The sequence below is a fragment of the Eschrichtius robustus genome, chromosome X (assembly GCF_028021215.1).
Source record: "Eschrichtius robustus isolate mEscRob2 chromosome X, mEscRob2.pri, whole genome shotgun sequence".
NCBI lineage: Eukaryota > Metazoa > Chordata > Mammalia > Artiodactyla > Eschrichtiidae > Eschrichtius > Eschrichtius robustus.
Window position 1 is genome coordinate 89361893 of NC_090845.1, and position 21836 is coordinate 89383728.

The window sequence follows — 21836 nt, forward strand, 5'->3', positions numbered from 1 at the left end:
TTTCTACTTTTCATTTAAAGACAGCTGACAGCTCTAAACAAGGAGAAAGGTTTTATCTTCTGTAATCCCACTCAGACAGAACACTCAGAGTGTGCCCAGGAGGAGAGAGGGAAAAGAAAAGCTCTCAACCCAAGAAAACACTCTCCCAAGCAGAGTGATGGGATGGAAATCGAGAGCCCAGGACCTATGGGGTAGTAGTGAGTCACAGAGAAGCTGTTATACTGGGCGGTTAGTGGAAATCTCGTTTGTAAAATGCAAAATTAAAAGGCAGTTTCTGGTTGGAATGGGACATGGAGGAAATGATCAAACTTGGAGCACAAAGGTCCCTTCTCCCCCTTCCCTCCAGGGAAATACAGGAGCTCTGAAAGGCAGGAAGCAAGTTATGGGCAGAAGGCAAAATACAATGAGTTAATGTGGAAAATCTCCCATCAGACAGGGTCTGTGGTTCCAGAGGCAAAGATTGCACATCAGGCAAAATGAATGTCCTTCCTTGTCTTTATCACTAACACTTCATGTGGCAAGCCAGGGCATGCCAGAGGGTCAAAGGCCCAAGTGATAACACGAGGAGGCCCACTGCCTCTCAAGCAGAGTTCCCACCTGGGCCTGACTCTCGCATATAAATGCTCCTCTAGCTTAAAAAAATTGAGAAGCTTTTGTTTTGTTTCATTTTATTGAGTAGTCAAGACAAATCAATCTTGCTTTCTTTCTGTCAAGTTGTACGGCTATGAGTAAAGTCAGGATTATGAGTCAGGAAATCCCAACTCCTAAAATAGGGGAAGGAGACAGCAGTGGGATCAGTCTGACAGCCAGACCCAAAGGGGCTAGCCCGACCCGACCCTGTACTACCTGTTTCTGTGTTTCTCTCTCTGCCCCTTCCGGCCCCCAACGCTCCTCCTTTCCCCCCTCCTTCCCTCCCCCTGCCCCTCCCCCCCCATACAAGCTATTCCATCAGTCAGCTGACTAGGTAACATCCAAAGCATTCTGATTGTCCTACCCCGTAAACGAAACTTATTTCTTTGAGATATTTTAGAAGAGAGGAGTCACCCCTTCCTTTGAATCTTGGCCCATGCCTCACAGGAGGCAGCATGGTCCTGTAGAGTCAGACCTTGATTCACTTCCCAACTTTATGCATGATAGTGGGCTTGACTTTCCTCACCTGTAAAAAGGGAAGGTTTCCTACTTCATAAGGTGCTTGGAGAAATGAGGGAAATAATATATGCCTAGCAGAAAGCTTTGTACACAAAAGGCATTCAATATATTTTAATACCCTTTTATACAAGAGGTCAAAAATCACTTGGGCTCTACCTAGAAACCCAGAGCCTTATTTCTGAGATGGTTACTTGGTATCTGGGTTATTTATCTCTCAAAACTAAATAGTGGTAGTAGGAGTGAAGGAAAAGGCCCTACCTCCTAGAGAAAGTGAAGGATCCAGAAAGAAACAGCAGGGGATGTCTTCCCTTCCCTGTGCACTTTTCTCTCCTTCCTGCAGTTGCAGACGTGGGATGGGGGTGGCTACAAAGGTAACGGAGGAGTTTCCCTTGGTACTTTAGAGAGAGAAAGAAAAGTGTTGGCACTTTTAAGATGGGTTCTCATTCTCTCCCTCAATACCAAACACAGAGGTCAATGGATCAGAGCTCGGCAGAGGTATCAGGCACCAATGTGGGGACAGGGAAATTTTCTTCAAGTGAGCACAGTATGGTTAGGGAAGGGCATTTGTCACTTTGGTTCTTATCCTTCAAGCCACATGAAAAGCAACAACAGTAAGTCAGGACATCAGAGACGAAAGCATCTATAAAACTAACAAATGCAAACGCTTAACAAGGAAGAAAGCTTTATTGAAGCACACACACATTTCAGGGGGTGGAGAACAAAGGAGCAAGTGACAGTCCAGGATCCCAAGTTATGCCTTCCATTACAATATCAATCCACACCGAATAAACCTTTTTAAAACACTCTTCCGTTCACTTCACACATACAACAGAAACTGCAGTGGCCACCTTCAATCCAGTAGCCTTACAGGAGAGTCCGCTAGCAGCCAACTCTACTGAAAGGGATTTCTTCTCCGGTACAGACTCCTTTTACAAATGACTTTGTGCAGATAAAACTGTGAGAATAAGAAGGTCAGTTTGGGACAGTGAGTTTCAGAAAATGAACCTTAGATCGCTAGACCATTCTTAGAAAGATCTCAACCCAGCACACCCAGGTTACATCTAGGTCAACTTTAGGAAACAACAGAAAAAATAGGAACTGAAACCACTTCAAGAAGGAAGTCAGAAAACCTGGGAGATTCTCTGAACACACTCTCTTGGACACCAGCAGTGCCCAGCCTGGAGAAACACTGGACTGGTTTAGACCATACGTGGCCATTCTGGCTGACATAACAGCATGTAGACCCTATTCTGGGTGGTAACATATGGCGGACACAAACACTAAGAAAAGTGTGGTACGTGAGAGTGAAGACGTCTTGTCTTTCATTAGAGAAATTAGGAGCTCTTTAACAACCGCTGTATCAGTTTAAAATGCAAAGAATTCAGCATGGGCTGGGAGACACTCAGTCACTGGTCCTCAGGGACCACGGAGAAGCCCTTACTGGGCATGCCCATGACCCAGTCCAAAGGCCATTATCTAATTAAAGTGCTCTTCTAAAGCAGCTCTGTTATAAGGGTTCCCCAAAGGTCTAGGGAAGGTGTTCAGAACTGGAAGCAACTTAGACATTTTCTTAGCATTTCCAAGAAAACCATTCGACCCAAGCAAGGTGGAAACTGCTACAAACAAGAAGAGTTAAAAGCCAAGTTCCAGAAATGTGTCAAGGTAGAAATGGAGTTAAAAGCATAAATTGGAGAAGAAAGGATGGACCTACTCACCTCTCTCCCATCTTGTCTTCCACCCCATCTTCTATAACCCACCCCTGCTTCCCGGAGCCTTGGCCTCAGACCAGGCACACCTTGAAACACAGACCAGTATGAGTGCCAAAGGCAGATGGGGCTTCCTGGGGAAGGAGGAACCAGGATAGCAAGACAGGTGATAAAAAGTTGTTTTAAAAGATAAGTTAATTAAATCTCATAAAGATATAAGAAACATGGACTCTGAAAATATATAGTTTATGCACAAATAAAAACATTTTGAAGAGACGCTTATTTTCAAGCCTGCTTTAAAAAGGGATGGAAGTCTACATCACTCTAGCATAATGAGATTTGTAGAAATACACGTTTATACACACACATATATCACACACACACACACATACACACACACTAAATTATAAATCTTCACCCTTGGTTTCTTCGCTTCCTCTGACTTGCCCTAGACAGGGCTGGAGCTGCAGAGAAGGATAGGGGCTCACAAGCCCAGCTTCTGCTTGGCCATCGAGGAACGGAGCTGCAGAGTCCCTTCCGCCCAAGACCCTGGGTACTGTCGCATCTTCTGCCATAGGCTTACTTCTTCCCCAGTCGAGTCCATCCAGTCCACCACTTCCCCATTACTGATCCCTAAGGAGAAACACCAGAGGAGGCTGAACAGGGACCCCATTCCTCAGCCCACTGAGAAATATGGGTTACACATTAAGGGTAGCACCCCATAAAAGACAGTGCGCTATGAAGATGGGCTGATGGGGACAGCGGTCTGAGAATGGCTCCCTGTTGATTTTGCACAGCTATTTCTGTGCTCTTGAGACTCCATCAAGAGACTTCAAGTTGATGAAATGAGACTCGAAACAGCACACGGTAGCTCGAGACTTGTTATTCTAAGGCTGTTACAGCTATAGCCCTTCTGTTATTGCCAACTTGACAAGGGAAGGGAGGGGAGGGGAAGGGAGGGGAGGGGAGGGAGGGAGGAAGAGAGGGGGGAGAGGGAGGAAGGAAAGAGGGATGGAAGAAAGGAGGGAGGGAGGGAGGAAGGAAGGAAGGAAGCTGAACACCTTTATTTTCTGGCTGTAGACTCCAGGCTTGAAGTTCAGATCATATGGGGCCTCATTTCTATTCTCTTGTATATTCATTCATTCGACAAACATTTATCAAGTGCCTACTGTGTACCAAGTACTCTTCCAGGCTCTGGAGATACAGTTGTGAACAAAGCAGAAAAAGTCCTGCCTGCAGGTAGCTTACATTTGAATAGAGAAGACAGAAAATACACAAGTAAATCAACAAGAGTATTCCAGATAGTGAGGTAAGTGTCATGAAGCAAATAAACAGGGTGATTTGTAGTGCCTAGATCAAGGCCTCGCTTAGATTAAGTGATCTGAGGGCCCCTCTGAGAAGGAGATATATAGTCAGGACCTGAAGGACTGGAAGGAACCAGCCTTCCCAGACAGAGGGAGCACTAATTGCAGAGGTTATGAAGTGGGGAGAAGCTTGGTATACTTGGAGAACAGAAAGCAAGTCACTGTGTTTGGAGCATAGTGAGCAAGTAGTACTATATGATGGATCATAAAGGAACAGAGGGTCTAGATACAGGGGCCTATTGGCATGGTGAGAACTTTGGATTGCTTTCTAAGTGCAGTAGGAGCCCCTGAAGGGTTTTAAGTAGGGGACTGACATGAACTGCCTTACATTTGTAAGAGCATCATTCTAGATGCTTTGTGTTAAATGCTTTGTATGAATTATTAATATACAAGTAATATTTACAGTCACAGGAATGCAGAGACTGTAGAGAAAGAAAGGAGAATTCAAGACTAAGCCTTGAGAGCACCAATATTTAGAGTTTGGGTAGAGAATGAGGATGTCCCAAAGAAAGAGTGTGGTGTCAAGAGAAGCAAAGTATTTCAAGAAAAAGGGAGTGATCAGCTATGCTAAATAGCATGAAAATTCTAGGATGATGAAAACAAAATTTTGGCATAAGCAGTTACTCAGTGGAGTGGTGGGACAGAAGTCAGATCACAGTGGATTGAAGACTAAAGGAGAGCTGAGGCCATGGAAACCAGTCTTTTTAAGAAATCAGAGGGGAGACGTGGGATCAAGGGAAGGTTTGTTTCTGTTTATTAAGACTGGAAATACCAGAGTATATGTACTTTCTCCTCCAATAGGGAGGCAGAGAGAATAAAACTGATCAGACAGGAGAGATAGGAGATTCCAGAAGTAAGGTCACTGAGAAGGAGAGGGTGTGATCTAGAACACTTGGAAAGAGCTTGGCCCTTGCTAGGAAGGACCCTTCTTTCATGTAACAGGATGGAAGGTGGAAATCAGAGGTACAGATATATGTAGGTTCTTATGTTTTTGGTGGGAAGATGATGGCATTCCTGGCAATCAGGGTCCCATTTACCTGTACACATGAAAGTGCAGGAGCTCAGCCTCCCCCCAGCCCTGCACATAATAGGCCCTCAGTAAACACTGGCTGAATGTTAACTGAAAGAAGACAACTCCTGACATAGTGGAGCTGTGTAGGGAGGGGGATGGGTCTATTCCGAGTGAAATATCTAAGAGGCCTTGGAGACAGTGAGGGTGGGGGAGAGGCTCTCACCAGTGCCAACACCCAGCCTGACCCCGCCCAGGAAGTCATTGCTGGCCAGGGGCTCCCGGTCCCACACAGTCAGTTCCAGGCACATGTGTTGGAGATCTTCCAGCCTCACACCATTGTAGACAAATGTATGGTTGTAGTGGGGATTCAGGGTCTTCTTCATCACAGGAGTTTTACGCTTACTGGCCTTGTTCCTCATGGGAAGGAGGTATCTGGCAGAGGGTGCGGAGGAATCAACAACCTACTCAAAGCTGGCAATATCTATCTAAATTCCCCTTTCCCCTCCCACAGGCCTAGCCCAGGAAGGTGAGTCAACACTCAGATCCGAGGACACACTCTCCCTCCTTCGAATCTGCTGAAGCACAGTTCCTACCACCTCCACTAGATCATTCACCCGATTCAATTCCTTTTACCTGGAGAGAAAATTAATACAATATTATTATGGAGCTATTGTCTATATGCCATCAAAAATGGGTTTTGAATATTTGGTTCCACTTCTATTGGGCAAAGTCCTGTTTAATAAAAACAACAGTAATAAGCATAGGCATAGCCAGACATGATTTGCTAGAGAACTTAAGTCAGTAGGTTGAGCTGTAACTTGGGGAAAGCTGCCATTGCTTAAATATTGTGGGGAACAAAGTCCTGAGTCCCCAGGTCTTGACAGTCAGGGAACAGATTTTTATTCAGGATTAATTAAGAGCATAAATCTACAACAAAGGAAAAGTCAGACCTAACCGTCTACCACCCTCCTTTCTGGAAATCAACACTACAGCCCAGTCCAAACTGAGCTCAGACCAGTGCCAACGTGGTAGTGGAGGTTGCGCCATTACCTAATTTCAGGAACAAGTTGGCTGCTGGAGGTGGCAGGACACACAGGGATAATAATACCTACAGAGAAATGTTAAATTGGGTTCCTCTCTTAACTCTCATGTCCTGAAACTGGTTAGTTTGGTGCTGGTCCAGGGACTCACCCCTTCACAAAGCTGTCTGAAGTCCCTCCTGATTTGGCGGCCGTCAGATTCTTGGCTTCTTTGATCCACACCTGGAGCTCTCCCCCTTCCCCACCTGTACCTGGAAGGGATGTCAGACATAGCAAGTGAGTTCCGACACCTCCACATTTCTCTCAAGCTTTATCCACATAGCACTTCCTCTCCTTGTTCCTGAAGACAGCAACTTCCATGATAAGTGGACCACACCTGCCTTGTATTCTCAGTACCTAGCACAGTGCCTAACAGCGAGAAATAGGCGCTCAAGTCATAACAATAGCAACAAAGGCTTATTGAAAACTGGCTATGTGCCTGATTCAACATTAAGCATTTATTCCTCAAAACAACCACATGAGATATATACTATCATTCTCCTCATTTTACAGATGAGAAAACTGAGGCATAGAGAAATAAAGTTGCCTGATGTTTGCTGAATGATTGAAAAAAGGGAACTCCTCCACTTGTGTTCTGGATCCCATACCCACGTCAACAAGACTCATCAGGCATCATCAATTTCAACCCCCACCTCCCATTTTTAATATCTCATTCTCTACTGGTCCCATCCTCTCAGTCTAAATATATGCTAGTCTCACCTCTGATTTTTAAACATCCTTTTAAAAGTAAATTTCCCTTCAACCTTATCTCCTTTTCAAGCTGTCCTCCCTGGCTCTCCTTTCTTTCACCATCAATTATCCTGGAAAAAAAGACTCCACACTCACCGCCTCTACTTCTTTGCCTCATTCACTCAACCTAGTTTCTAGGGAAATCTGGCCTCTGCTTTCACTGATCCATTGAAAATGTAATCTAATGCCGATGAGCTGTGTCTTCTCATTGGGCCCGACATGCCAGTGGTATTTCAATACTGCTGACAACCCCCGCTCCCTTCTTCAAGCTCTCTCCCAGCATTGCTCTCCCCTGATAAGCCTCCACTTCACTGGCTTCTCTTCCCATCTTCATTCTTTAAAGTGTTCCCTCTGGTTCTATCCTTGCCTCTCTTCTCTAGTTATCCTGCACACCCTCCTTGGGGATCTCCCTGACTTCCCCCAATCCTATACATTAGACTTTGCTGCAGGTAACTTTTTAAGAACTTGGCTTCCCGTTGCCAAAGTGTCAAGTTCAACTCCTTACCATTACATTCATGGCCCTTTTCAGCTAGGCTGCAGCCTCATCAACAATTCCAGCCCCACTTCCACATCTATATACCATAACTCCAGCCCCACTCAACTAAGAAGTTCACTGCCTCACACTCACATACAACCCCCCCATTTACCATGCCTTTTTCAAACCTTTGCTCATGCTATCGCCTCTTCTGGAAATGCTCTTCTCACCCCATCCTCTTCCTTTTCTGCCTAGTAAAGTCTTAAGTCCAGTATCATCATTACTTCCTCTTTAAAACTCTCCCAAATATAACCAGACAGAATTCATCACTCCCTTATCTGTGTTCTTTTAGCAGATGACTGTCTTTCTAAAATAAACTGTGCAAGGGAGGGCAAATATCGTGTCTTATTCACCTACATATCCACATTCACTAGCACAATGCCTGGTGTGTTGATTTACCCTTCCTCAGCCTTCAACTTTCTGTCTCTTATACTTATACACCACCCTTTCCAACCACCCTCTCTCGGTCCTGAAGTTTCTGTTCTGTTCTGACCTCTTAGTAGCCTGTCAGAGCTGGACCAAGACCAAGTTAGTTTAATGGCATCAAAAACAAAACAAAACAACAACATAAAAACAAATACAAAAAAGGGAATCCAACTCTTAAGGCATTCCCTTCTGGTTGCAAAACAGAAATGCCTTACTTAGTAAAGGAATCTTCCCTAGAAAACGATCCAGTGTGCATCGTAATCTGGTCTCTCCAATAGCGCTAGCCACTAGCCAGCACCACCTCGCACAGATCTTGTGCAGAAAACTAAGAGCTAAATCCAGGGCCCCAAAGAAAACTCACTCTTTTTCCGGTCACCTCCAACAGGGAGTTTGGAGGCTGGGATGTATTTCAATGAAACCACCAACTCGCCTTTGTGTGATGGCAAGCCAGTCGAGGACTCAGCACTGATCTGAAACACAGGGAAACCCAATAGGTCAAGCTGGGCTGTTCAGGAGTTGTTGAGACCTCTCGCTGAGGAGATTCTAAAATTACCCCCAAGAACAGTTTCACAGCATAAAAGGATCCTTCTCCTTATGAATACCATCCACGATCCCTAGGCCATGGCAGCCACAGGATTCTAAGGCAGTTTCTTCCGAAGGAGCTGCAGAAGAACTAACAAAGAGTCTTCCGCAATGCCTACTATTTTGCTACTTTGGGGATACCATTACTAGATTCCAAATACCCTCAAAGGTCTGCCAGCAAGGTAGCCATACAAACTGACAGGGGACTGACACCATGACGAAGAATCTTGTTACCAACATTGTTAGTGATAGCCCCAAAGTGGAAACAACCTAAATGTCAATCAATACAGGAAAGGTTAAATGAGTGATTTTAATGCCATCGTATGGCATATGGCGTGCAATCATCAAAAAGGATGCAGTGAATCTCTACACACTGACATAGAAAGATATCCAAGGGCTTCCCTGGTGGCGCAGTGGTTGAGAATCTGCCTGCTAATGCAGGGGACACGGGTTCGAGCCCTGGTCTGGGAAGATCCCACATTCTGCGGAGCAACTAGGCCCGTGAGCCACAACTACTGAGCCTGCGCGTCTGGAGCCTGTGCTCCGCAACAAGAGAGGCCGCGATAGTGAGAGGCTCGCGCACCGTGATGAAGAGTGGCCCCCGCTTGCCGCAACTAGAGAAAGCCCTCGCACAGAAACGAAGACCCAACACAGCCAAAAATAAATAAGTAAATAAATAAATAAATAAAATTAAAAAAAAAAGATATCCAAGATGTACTGTTAAGTCAACAAGGCAAGATGCAGAAAAAGCATATAATTATATTAAAATATATTCATATTTGTATATGTGAATATATATGTATGTAAATAATGATTATTATCATTATCACTCATATAGTACTTACTATGTGTCAGGTACTGTTATAGAATATAACTATATATTTAATTATATCATTTTGTTTAATCCTCAAGATAGTCCCTATGACATGAGTACAATTATCCCCATTTTACAGATTATGAAACAGAGGAACAGAGAAGTTAAGTAACTTGCCCAAGGTCACCCAGTAATTGGCAGAGCCAGGATTCAAATTCAGACAGACTGGTTCCAGAATCCATGTTTTTAAGCACTATACTACACTGCATAGAAAAACCCAGAAGCATACAGACATAATTAACACCTGTATCTTCTAAGAAGGGGAGTAGAATGGGGAAAGGAAAGAGGGCTTTCACTTTTTACTCTGTCTATATCTATAGTGTCTTTTTAATGAGAATGGCATGTATCACTTGTATGATTTTCAAAGATAAAAAGTCTTTTTTAAAAGAGAGCTTGCAAAGATTTGAGGGCTAGGTGAAACTCTGTTACAAGGATTTGAATATGCCACAGTTTTTAATTTTACATTTGTTTAGGTTACTTCTGATTAATGACTGCCTCTACCACTAGAATCTAAATGCCAGGAGGACAGGAATCAAGCCTTTTTGTTGTTGTTCATCCTAGTATGCCCAACACTTAGCAATGTACCTGGCACATAGCAGGTGCTCCACAAATATTTCCTGAATGAATGCAAGAGTGAATGAGTGGATATCTGGGATGAGCAGCAAGTGGCCGTGGGCAGCAGGACTGCTTCACTCTACTGGCTCTCTCAGCGTGGCTCTGTCCCTTATGCCTTGGTACCCAGAGCATGAGCTGGTGCAGATCAGAGGTGCTCTTTCACTGCCCGTGTTCACCGGGGCTCCTCTAACCTAAGGCCTCAACACTGAGCATGGCAATGCAAGGAAGGTATAATCCCCACTGGTTTGGAAAAATGTACCACATACCCAGAATGCACGGAAGTGTAGTGTATGGGAGAGACACAAAAGAATAGGGAGGTGGATGCCAGGAAGAGAAAACTGAATGGGAGCAAACGGATCACTAGGGCAAAAAAAGAAAAATCAGAGACAATAAATGTAGAATGTTTTCAGTTAAAATAGATATGTAATACTGGAGTGGTCTTTTTGTTGTTTATAAAATGTCTACACAATTTATTAGTCTCTAGATTGTGAACTTCAGTGGACTCTTAAAAATTGGAGTTTAGCCTTAGCTGGAAATTGGCATAATTGGCGTATTTGTTTCAGTAGCATATTTTCATTCTGGCTCAAAATAATTGCAAAGAGCAAACAGCTCCAATTCAGTGCAGGTTTTTCTTTTTATGTAAGACATTTTTTATTGGCAGTAGTTCACGATGGCTTACAGTGACATTTCCAATATAATTATATCAACTGTAGGCCCCAGAGAGAATATCTTACATGCCAAATGCTTCAGAAATTCTAAATTTCTAATAATATGCTATAGTTTGGTGATAACTGCTTTCCTAGGGACATTTTTAATATTGTTACTATTTTTTGGAGGGCAGTAGCTATCAAAATACTGGATGTACATTTCCTTTGACTCAGCAATTTCACCACCAGAAATTTCTCCTACAGTTACACTCACAAAAGAAGGCCAAGATATATTATAGCATAGTTTTAATAGCAAAAAAAGAGGCAAACAATTTAAATACCCATTGGTGGGGGGATTGTAAATAAATTATAATATAGGTACATGAAGAATACTATCCAGCAGTTAAAATGAGATAAATCTGTAAGTGATGGCATAGAAAAATGTCCATGGTAAATGACAAATTGTTAAATGAAAAATCAAGATATATATACACAATGATAAGAGCCCATTTGTGTAAAAAGGAAAAATGTAAATCCATATGTATATATTTGTGCTGCTTAATACAAAATTTCTATAAAGATATCCAAGTAGTTGATAACAGTAGTATTTCTAGGGGATGGAAATAACCTACTTTTCTTTTTATACACTTCCATGTTGTTTTAATTTTGAATCGTGCACATAAATCCTTTTATTCTTAATGTTCTTGATAAGCAATATATATAGACCTGATAAAAAGTTCAAACGTTATAAAAGGGCATATAGAGAAAACTAAACCCTCCCACCTCAGTCTCTCTTCCTAGAGGCAGCCACTACTACTAGTTTCATGTCCATCTTTCCAAAGGCATTCTATGTAACATGTACTATTTTTAGCATTGAAAATGCTAGTGTAAAAAAAGTTTTACAGAAGAACCTTGCCATTGAACAGTTCTGATAATCAAGAAGTCCTAACTCTGTTTTAGCATTTCATCTTAACCAGAGTGACAGTAACCTATTGAATGTCTTTTACGTGCCAGGCACTGATTGGTACTCTGTATATGATCCTGCAGAAGGGGAATATTATTATCATTTCCATTTTATAAGTGAAGGAACTAAGGCCCACAGAAGTTAGGTGACTTACCTAAGTTATCTTTTTCTTCTTTTTCTTAAATATTTATTTATTTATTTAGGCTGCACTGGGTCTTAGTTGTGGCACTCGGGATCTTCACTGCGGCATGTGGGATCTTTTAGTTGTGGCATGCAGGCTCATAGTTGCGGCATGCGGACTCTTAGTTGCAGCAGGTAACCTCTTAGTTGCGGCATGCATGTGGGATCTCGTTCCCCGACCAGGATCGAACCCAGGCCCCATGAATTGGGAGCGTGGAGTCTTACCCACTGGACCACCAGGGAAGTCCTGTAAGTTACCTTTAAGTTAGGTGATTTACCTAGCTGGTAAATCACAGGGCCTGGATTCAAATCCAGGTCTGCACTCAGATCCCAGGTACTATTATGCACACTGCCACACTCTCACCGAGATGCCATCTCCAAAGTAAAACTGTCCCTGGCTTGTGTGACCAAGAGCACAGCAATTGGAACTCCGTGAATTGCTTTACTTCCCACTTCTTTAGTGAAAAGGGTAGTTTGGAAAACCAGTGCAGATTAGGATACACCCAAAAAATTAGCTTGGAGAAGAGGCACAAGTTAGGATGTTAGGATACGCCCAGACTCTGGAAGATCAGGAGGCAAAGCTTGGCACACATATGAAAGACTTCAAAGGAAAACCATGGCTTCATCTTCGTCTGGCCTACACAGAAGAGATTACTCACACTTGCCATCCAAGTGCATCTGAAATTACTGTTAAACTCAGTAACCCCAGCAGGGTGCGCTAGAACTCCACAGACTGCATTCAAAACTGTCCCAGCAGAAGTCACTGCAGGCAATTCTACCTCAGATCCAAACTCTGTAAGGAGTTGTTAAAGCAGACTACCTTTCCATGTAAAGGGAGGCAATGATCAAGTTTTTTATCAAGCTTCCAGGAATCCATCTGGACCTCTGCCTCTCCAAGGAAAGTGTTTCTGCCAAAACGACCATGATGCCAAACCGAGAACTGCAAAGTCCTCTGGGCCAGGAGAGATGCTGGGATCTCATACTGTGAAAGGAAAGGAGAGGCCCAAGATGATTAGTTCACGGTAATTCCTCAGAAAAAGATTACTCCAAAATCTGAGCAACCATACTCAAAGTCCATAGTCCTGAATATCAAATAACTTTAGTCCCTAAGCACTTTGAGTTTCCTCCCTCAAAGCCTCCACTTACCCCGTTTCACAAAAACCTACCATATTCCATCGGAGGACCTGGAATATGAATTTTTCCTTCAGTGGGTGAGAGAACACTGGAATATTCAAAAAGAACTGCCAGGGAGACTCCTGATCGCAAATGACTCTTTAAAATGAGATTTGTGGCCATGTGGACCTCCAACTTCACAATAATCCAAGCAAGTCAGATCAGCTTTGTTCTCTTCTCTGGGAGGTCAGGACGTGAAGAGATGCCCATAGTATACCCTCAAACACAGACATGGCCACTGAAAACCATGTCGACCACCCACGTAGCAGAGGAATAGCTACAGCTTAGCACACAAGACAGAACAAATTCTCATACCCTCTCGGGCTCTAGATACTTACTTTGAGGATCTCATCATATAGCGGATTAATGGTGTCCCGCTTGATGCTGGTTTTTCTTTTTCCTTGGCGGGATTTGTCAGGCAGAAGATAAGTCTTCACATATCTAAAAACCAAGGAGAATACTAAGTAATTTGCTGTCTTTTTGGAAGCCCATTCCTTACTTTCTTCCTCTCCATATACATATGCCATGATGAAATGAAAATGTCACATCGAGCCCTCTTAGACCTGCCATTCTTGCATTTTCCCAATCCTGGTCCCTTTCCCACATCTCCCCTAACTACTCTCAATCACACCTCCCTGTCTGCCCAGGAAGTGAGAGCCTCGGTTCAAGGGTGCCCAGAGAGATGCTGGGGTCTGATCATCTCCAAGCACCGCTCAGGGTCCAGAAGCACTCACGGGTTCGAGCGCTTCTTGGCTTCGTCAGCATAGGCCAGATGGTGGCACTCCTTCACGTGAATGACCAGAGCCTGTGTTTGCTGCTCATACTTCAGGGAAAAGGCAATCTTGCCAGTCACAAAGATGTTCCCGAAATCGCCAGCTTCGCTATAAATGCTCATCATGCTGCCAATCGTACTCTGAAGATAAAGCACCCACATGGCAGATGGTAAGTAGACTTACCATGCTGATCGTTTTGAAATTTACAGAAATATCGAATCATTATGTTGTGTAACAGGAACTAACATAGTGTTGTAGGTCAATTATACTTCAAACACAAACAAACAAACAAAACTCAGAAAAAGAGATCAGATTTGTGGTTATAAGAGGCAAGGGGTCAGGGGAGAAGGAATTGTATGGAAGTGGTCAAAAGGTATGAACTTCCAGTTATAGGATAAATAAGTACTAGGGATATAATGTGTAACATGATAAATATAATTATCACTGCTGTGTGTTATATATGAAAGTTGTTAAGAGACTAAATACTAAGAGTCCTCATCACAAGGAAAAAAATTTTTTTCTATTTCTTTAATTTTGTATCTATATAAGATGATGGATGTTCACTAAACTTACTGCAGTAACCTTTTCATGACGTATGTAAGTCACATCATTATGCTGTATACCTTAAACTTATACAGTGCTGTATATCAGTTATATCTCCGTAAAACTGGAAGAAAAAAACAAACAGGGACTTCCCTGGTGGTCCAGTGGTTAAGACTCCGTGCTTTCAATGCAGAGGGCACGGGTTCAATCCCTGGTGGGAGAACTAAGATCCTATATGCCGTGTGGCGTGGCAAAAAACAAAACAAAAAACCAACCAAACAAAAAAAGATAAAGCACCCACAAACATCTGGCAAAGGCACACTCCCTCTGCCACACTGCTAACGTTTTCCCTCATGAGAAAGCCATAGTCACTGAAGAAAACAAAAGCCCCCTGCAACCAACCAGCCAGTACTGCCAGTCGTCTTGTACCCAGAGTATAAGAGACAGCTAAGAGCACACGCACAACTGCTCAGGTTCATCAATCAGCTCATGGCTCACCTAGGCTCCGAGCTGCTCTTCTCCCCTCTTTTTACACATTTTATTGTTAATTGTCAACTGCCCCAGAAGGTGGGCAAGGAGTAGAGGCAAGACGCAGCTCAGTCCGATTTTGGTGTATGTTATATATGCTACAATGCTGGCTAGAAGGGGTCAGTTACTAATTAAAACAAGGGGCCTTAATTATCTGTGGGTTTCTTTTATCCACCTTATGTCTCTCAAGACCTATAGAGAAAAGTGATTGCATCAGAATTGGGGCGAAAACCCCAACAGAGGTGAAAAGATACCTTCCTCTCAGGTAATAATTGACTCTGCAAGCCCACCGTTCTCTTCCTATGTGTGAGTGGGACCATCTAATCACCCTGCTTTCTGATTCTGTTTCCCCTAAACATCAATCTTCACACTTATGACAGAACTAGGCCCTGATTCTTAAATGTCCCTTTAACTTCATGATTCTGATTGATACTGTTGTTCCTCAATCATATCCTGATGCCAATTAACCCTGCCAAGGCCCTTCTCATGGCACTCACTGCCCTTGAATGTGAGACTTGGTACGTGCTCTGATGAAGAAACCTGATCTTGTTCACTTCATGGCCTGGGTACCTTTTTAAGGGAGAAGTTATGGGTTACTGTTCACAAAGCTATGATGAACATCTCTAGCTCTAACTACCTGATGTAAGAATCTCCAGGGCAGAGGCTGAGAAAGCCACCTAACTGTGCACTAAGCAACTATGGTCTAAACTGAGGAAAGGAACAAACAAATGCATCTCACTTACCTAGAAAGAGTGACTAGGAGAACTTCCCCAGGTCCTGATCCTGCTCTAGGGAGGCACTTCCATCCTTCCTGGTATCCCAACATGTCCATAGCCACAGAACTAATAGAACTTACCATGGAAGAGCCACTTCGCATGCTGCTTCTGGCTAGCTTCTGACGATGCAACTTCACCAGGTGGTCAATGTCTTCTTCTTCCTCTTCCTCTTCCTTGAAAAACAAATATAGATTCAGAGTTAATAAAAATAAGAAAAAGTTCAAAGACGAATATCCTTCCTTTAGTAGGGGCCATAATTGTCGATAAGCTCTGAGGTGTCATATGCACACGTACATACTTATCTTTATGTTTCCCCATTTCAGGCTTCCAAACTATATTCCAACTACCCTTCTCAAATCAAAAAATAATAAGATAAGAATATCTCTTTCTCATTTGACTGCCCCAACCCAGCCATCTCTTTACATTATATTCAAGATAAGTATTTATTTGAGCCCCCAGCCATATATCAAGCAATGTTTAGAAAATAAAAGAGACAGTGAAAGATAGTCTTTTTCTTTAAGCAATTCAGCAACCAGATTTACTTTAGAACTTGAGAGGGAAATCAAGATTCATGTTACCTTTTCCTAAAGAATTAAACAGGTGAATTGAGAGTATCAGGCAGTAAAGTCAACTTTAGATATATAAAATTTCATATAGTGACCAAGTGAAATACAAGGGTACTTACCATATCCACACTGAGACCTGGGACAGATTTGCTTCTGTCTCCCAAGGAGCCACTTTCATGCCCCACATCTTCCGGGCGAAGATCAATCACAGATTTAGTGTACTCTGAGTGGAAGGCCGAAAACCAAATCAAAAGAAACCTACTCTTCTCCGTACGAATAACCCACCAAGTACTCAGAACTTCAATCTCAAAAGGCCATGAAGGGAAACCAGCTACCTGAAGGCCTGAGGATTTTTCTGGTGTTCTTCTTGAATATCATTTCACCCTCATCCACAGATACTACATTTTGACCCCCAGGCTGAGCTTCCTAGGAAGAGATGAGGGCAAGGAAATGGAAAAAGACAGTTGAGTAGGTGGAAGAGTGGAGTAAGGAAGAAGGCTCAGATTTTCACTAAACTATGACAAACTTAAAGGAAAGATTAATTTAATCTTAGGACTTTAACTTAATCCTAGGAAATTGTACGAAACCTATTTTCTCGCATGTTTCAACCAAAACCTTAGAAAACGCTCCCAAGGGAATCTGAACTAAAATTTGTTTGTTTGAACTCTTGATTTAAATTCTTCCTGAGGAAGGGAAAAGAAAGAGAGAGAGACATACATAGACAAAGACAGACAAAAGAGAGACAGAGATAGACCAACCAATAAATAAAGCTTACCTTTTCTACTTGAGATTTGGGGGTAGACATCTTCTTCCATTCTGGAAAGAGGCCAGATTTATCCAGAGAGTCTCTCCTGGAGGCAGATACAGAAGCTATAATAAAATCACCTTCTCCCCTTCCCCTTCTGTCTAGGGACCCAAGCTCTATGGAAAGAGAGCCACTGGCTTGAGGCCACTGCAGTAACCAAATCCAGAAGGTAAACTTCACATCTGATTTACTTTGAAGGAATGCAGACGATTAGATAAGCAACTCTGTACAAACACAAACGCTCACACCCCCATGCCTAAGGGATAGCAGCATCGGTTGCTGCTGGTCCAGGAAGACTCCTCCAAGGTGCAGCCTGTGGAAGTTCGCATGCTCCAGAAGGCTGTGCTCAGAGCCAACAGTAGAAGTGCTACTGGAAGACTTGCGGCAACGTCAGAGAAAATACTTCATTCGCCTTGCCGAGGACAGAAGTCAGGAACACTGAAGGCAGCGGATTCCCGCACCCTGGCGCTAGAGAACAAAATGGGAGCTCGGCTGAGCAGAGCAGCAGGGACTGGGGGCATCTCACCTGGACGTGCTATCCGAGTCAGCCATGTAGCTATCCAGACTCTCACTCTCAGCCTCCAGAGCACTCTTTCCACTTTTCAGCTTGGGGACTTCAAATGGCACACTAGAATAAAAACCAAGAGCCAACACATAAAGGAAGTGGGCTCTCTTGCCGGGAGGCAGGCTTCCTTCCAACCTTTCACAATGGTAGCCTAAGTGATCTTTCTAAGAGCCGAGTATGCTTTTAAAACTGCCCAGTGGTTCCCCATTGCTCTTGGGATTGAGTTCAAACTCCTTAGCATGGCAAGAAGATCCTTATGAGTTGACCCCTGCTCACGTCTGCAGACTCATCTTTCACCCTCCACCTCTCCTTATACTTTACATTCCAGAATGATGAAGCTCTTTTGGTTCCCTGAATGTGCCAACGCTCTTCTTCTTCCCTCTTTTCTCTGCCTGGGATGGCCACAATGGCCATTTTTCTTGTTTACTTGAAACTTCTGGCTAAATCTATTGCTTCTTCTGGTCTCTCCTTATATGTCAGTTCCTGCAGATCTCTCTGACCATGCCCCCACCCCAAGTCTGGATTAGTAACCTTCCTATATGCTCCTAAAGCACCCTGATGCCTTGGTAGCAGTCATCATATGCGTAACTTTTTATGTCTTTTATATAAATTATTTAATTTGTTCAATAATTTAAACAAATGATTTGTTTAATGTCTTTCTCCTCCATTAGAGTAAGTTCCAGGAGATCACTGACCACATATTTTGTTCACTGCTGCACTCCCAATGCCTAGAAGAAAGACAAGCATAGAGTGGGCACTCAATTATTTTTTGACTGAATTTTTGACTAAATGCCCTCAGTGGGGCATAAAGTGTATACATAAATAAGCAGTATGCTTTGAAGATATTATTCAGAAGACCCGAATTCCTTTTCAGCTTAATGAAGGATGACCCTGGGCACTCAAAACAGCAGTCCTCATCTCTAAAGGGAAGGACACAATTCCTGGACCCCTTACCTCAAGGAATTTGTGAGAACAAGAAAAGGAAAAAAAAATCATTCTTCCTGAAGTGTCTCAAGTAATTTCACTTGGCCTCCAGGATACCATACTCTCCTGGTCCTCTGACCTCACTGGCTGCTCCTTCTCAATCTCCTTTGTTGGTCTCTCCTCACCTCCTAGACCTCTAATCTTTGGATTGTGTCCAGACTTATTCCTTGGGCTGCTTCTCTTCACTATCTAGAATTATCCCTAAATGATCTCATCTAGTCTCATGGTTTTAAATATGCTCTATAAACTAACAATTCCCAAATTTCTCTCTTACTCAAACGCCAGACTTCTATTTCCAACATCCTACTTGACATCTCTGCTGGGATGTCTCAAACACAGCAAGTCCAAAACTAAAGCCCTAATCCTCCCCCAAACCTGCTCTTCCCTCAATTTCATCAAATGGCAACTCTGTCCTTTCATTTCTCAGGTCAAAAATCTTAAGAATCACCCTTGACTCCGCTCGTTCTCTCAAAATACATATCCAATGTGTTAGCAAATCCTCTTGGCTCTATCTTCAAAGTATATCTAGAATATGACTAGTTCTCTCCCCCTCCACTGCCATTACTCTGGTCTAAACCACCATCACCTAGCTCCTGGATGGTTGCAGTAGCCTCTTAACTGAACTCCCTACTTCTGCCCTTGTCCTCATACAATCTATCCTCAACACAGCAGCCAAAATGAGTTTTTAAAATATAAATCCAGGGAATTCCCTGGTGGTCCAGTGGTTAGGACTCTGCGCTTCCACTGCCGGGGGCTTGGGTTCAATCCCTGGTCAGGGAACTAAGATCCTGCAAGCCTCGCGATGCAGCCAAACATCCATCCATCAATCATTTATATATATATATATATATATATATATATATATATATGTATATATATCCCCAATACAGAATTACCACACAACCCAGCAATTCCACTCATAGGTATCTACCCAAGAGAACTGAAAACACGTGTCCACACAAAAACTTGTACACAAATGTTCATAGCAGCATTATTCACAATAGCTAACAGGTGGAAATAGTCCAAATGTCCATCAACAGATGAACAGATAAAGGAAATGTGGTACAGCCATATAATGAAATATTATTGATAATAAAAAGGAATGAAGTTCTGACACATGCTACAACATGGATGAACCTTGAAAATATTGTGCTAAGTAAAATGCCAAACACAAATGGCCACATTCTGTATGATTCCATTTACAGGAAATGTCCAGAATAGGCAAATCCATAGAGACAGAAAGCAGATTAGGGGCTGAGGGAAATGGAGACTGACTGCTTAATGGGCACGGGGCTTCTTTTTGGAGTGATGAAAATGTTCTGAAATTAGACAGTGGTGATGGCTGCACAACATTCTGAAAGTATTAAAAGTTACTGAATTGTATACTTTAAAACTGTTAAAATGATTAATCTCATGTTATGTAAATTTTACCCCAATTTAAAAAAAGAAAAAATAATATCCTGTCACTCAGAGCCCTCCTTCTCACTCGGAGTAAAAGACAGAGTCCTTACAAGTGCCAACAATATCTTACATGATCTGCTTCTCACCTCACCTCTGTCTTTATCCCCTACCCTCCCCACTTGCTCACCAGTTCCAGATGACTCACACGTGCCAAACACAAACTCACCTTAGGGTCTTTATACCTGCTGCTTTCTCTGCCTAGAAAGTATCTCTTTCCCCCAGATACTCTAAGGGTTTGTGCCTCTTTGCTTCCTGTCTTCTCTCAAATGTCATCTTATTATTAAGACTTTTCCCCTGCTGGCCTAGATAAAACAGCTTATATACACATATGCTTTCCTGACACTCCCTCCCTTTAATCTACTTCATTTTTCTCCATAGCACTTGTCAACATCTGATATACAATATATTTACTTGATTATTCCCTTATTGTCTGTGCCCCCCACTCCCAAATTTAAGCTCCTCAAGCAAGGGACTTTGTTGTCTTCACCAGTGTATCCCACTGCCTAAAACAGTGCCTGGAAAATAGTAGGCATTCATAGACATTTGTCAAACAAATGAAGGAACTAATAACAAATGAGCAAAGAATGAAGTAACCAAAATGTATAACGTCTTAGGCAGTAGAGACTAAACTTTCCAAGTTAACATAACATGATGTCTGAGATAGCTTTATGAAAACAGACAGCTGGGGTTGAAATCCTAAGGCATGCCAGAGGTGAAATAGCGGTCATTTCTTGAGAGATGCATTAGCTTTATAGGTGAAGACACAGCAGGGAGTTTGATTGCATTTTTACTTTAGAACCATTTTTTTCCCCATTTGCTACAAAGAATAAAGAACCTAAAGCAGAACCATTCCTCTAGAGAGGTAGTTTAATAATGGCCCATGGAGAGTGTTTTCTGCTTGTATTTTTTCCTAAAGATTAATGCGTACTGATCCAAAGCTGATACAAACCACCGTAGGGCAAAAAAGCAATTATTTGACATCTGTGCAGTAGAAAAATAGACTAAGAGACGGGAGTCCTGGGCTCTAACTATCTGTATGATCTCAGGTAAATCACTTATCCTGCTTTCTTTTCTGTAAAAATAAGGGGGTTGAATTAGATTATCTCTGAGGCTCCATAATTTTATGGAAAAGATCATTTATGGCCACTTAATCTGTTTCCATGTTTAGGATAAATAAGAGTCTTCTGAGCCCAATGAGACAAGAGATCATGGACAGCCAGAAGCAATGGGCTTCAGAAATTACATTCTGACCAATGATGCCAGATGTGTTAATCAGGTTCAGGAAATAAAAGCCATCCTTATCCGCAAAGGAAAAAGGGGGGCCTCATCACCTAAAACAGATGAGTCACCCACCCAAGGCTGTGTGGATAAAATCATAGTACATACATACAATGAAACACCATACAGAGACCAAAAAGAATGAGGCAGACCCTTGGTGCTGACATGGAAAGATGTCAATGTTGTATTTTTCTGTCATTTTTTCCCATTTGCACCTTGAGTTATAACTGACATAAATAAATTGCACATGTTTAAGTGTGCAGTTTGATGAGTTTTGACATATGTATACATTGGTGAAACCATCACCACAGTTAAGCTATCGAACATATCTATCACTCCCCAAAGTTTCCTTGTGCCCCTTCATAATCCATCTCTCCCTCCTCACCCCATCTCCAAGTAAGTGCTGATCTGCTGTCACTGAAATTTAGCTTGCTTTTTCTAGAATTTTACATAAACAGAATCATACAGTATGTCCTCTTTTTTGTTTGGCTTCTTTCACTC

At 42.6% G+C, this 21836-nt stretch overlaps 1 protein-coding gene across 2 annotated transcripts in view; it reads right to left on the reverse strand.

Moving 5' to 3' along the window:
* Nucleotides 1-1814: 1814 nt before the first annotated feature.
* Nucleotides 1815-21836, reverse strand: part of SYTL4 (synaptotagmin like 4) — a 69687-nt gene continuing 49665 nt past the window's right edge. Inside the window, exons 6-17 of one of the 2 annotated variants that reach the window (XM_068533707.1) lie at nucleotides 17574-17675; nucleotides 17018-17093; nucleotides 16578-16668; nucleotides 16362-16429; nucleotides 15757-15849; nucleotides 13791-13969; nucleotides 13395-13497; nucleotides 12704-12865; nucleotides 8383-8491; nucleotides 6423-6522; nucleotides 5455-5663; nucleotides 1815-3488 (exon numbers count right to left, since the gene is read on the reverse strand). In XM_068533707.1, the coding sequence (XP_068389808.1) occupies nucleotides 3340-3488; nucleotides 5455-5663; nucleotides 6423-6522; nucleotides 8383-8491; nucleotides 12704-12865; nucleotides 13395-13497; nucleotides 13791-13969; nucleotides 15757-15849; nucleotides 16362-16429; nucleotides 16578-16668; nucleotides 17018-17093; nucleotides 17574-17675 (1441 nt within the window). In that variant the 3' untranslated portion in view covers nucleotides 1815-3339. Of the gene's footprint in view, nucleotides 3489-5454; nucleotides 5664-6422; nucleotides 6523-8382; nucleotides 8492-12703; nucleotides 12866-13394; nucleotides 13498-13790; nucleotides 13970-15756; nucleotides 15850-16361; nucleotides 16466-16577; nucleotides 16669-17017; nucleotides 17094-17573; nucleotides 17676-21836 lie in introns of both variants that reach the window. The other variant, XM_068533706.1, reaches the window with a different exon arrangement.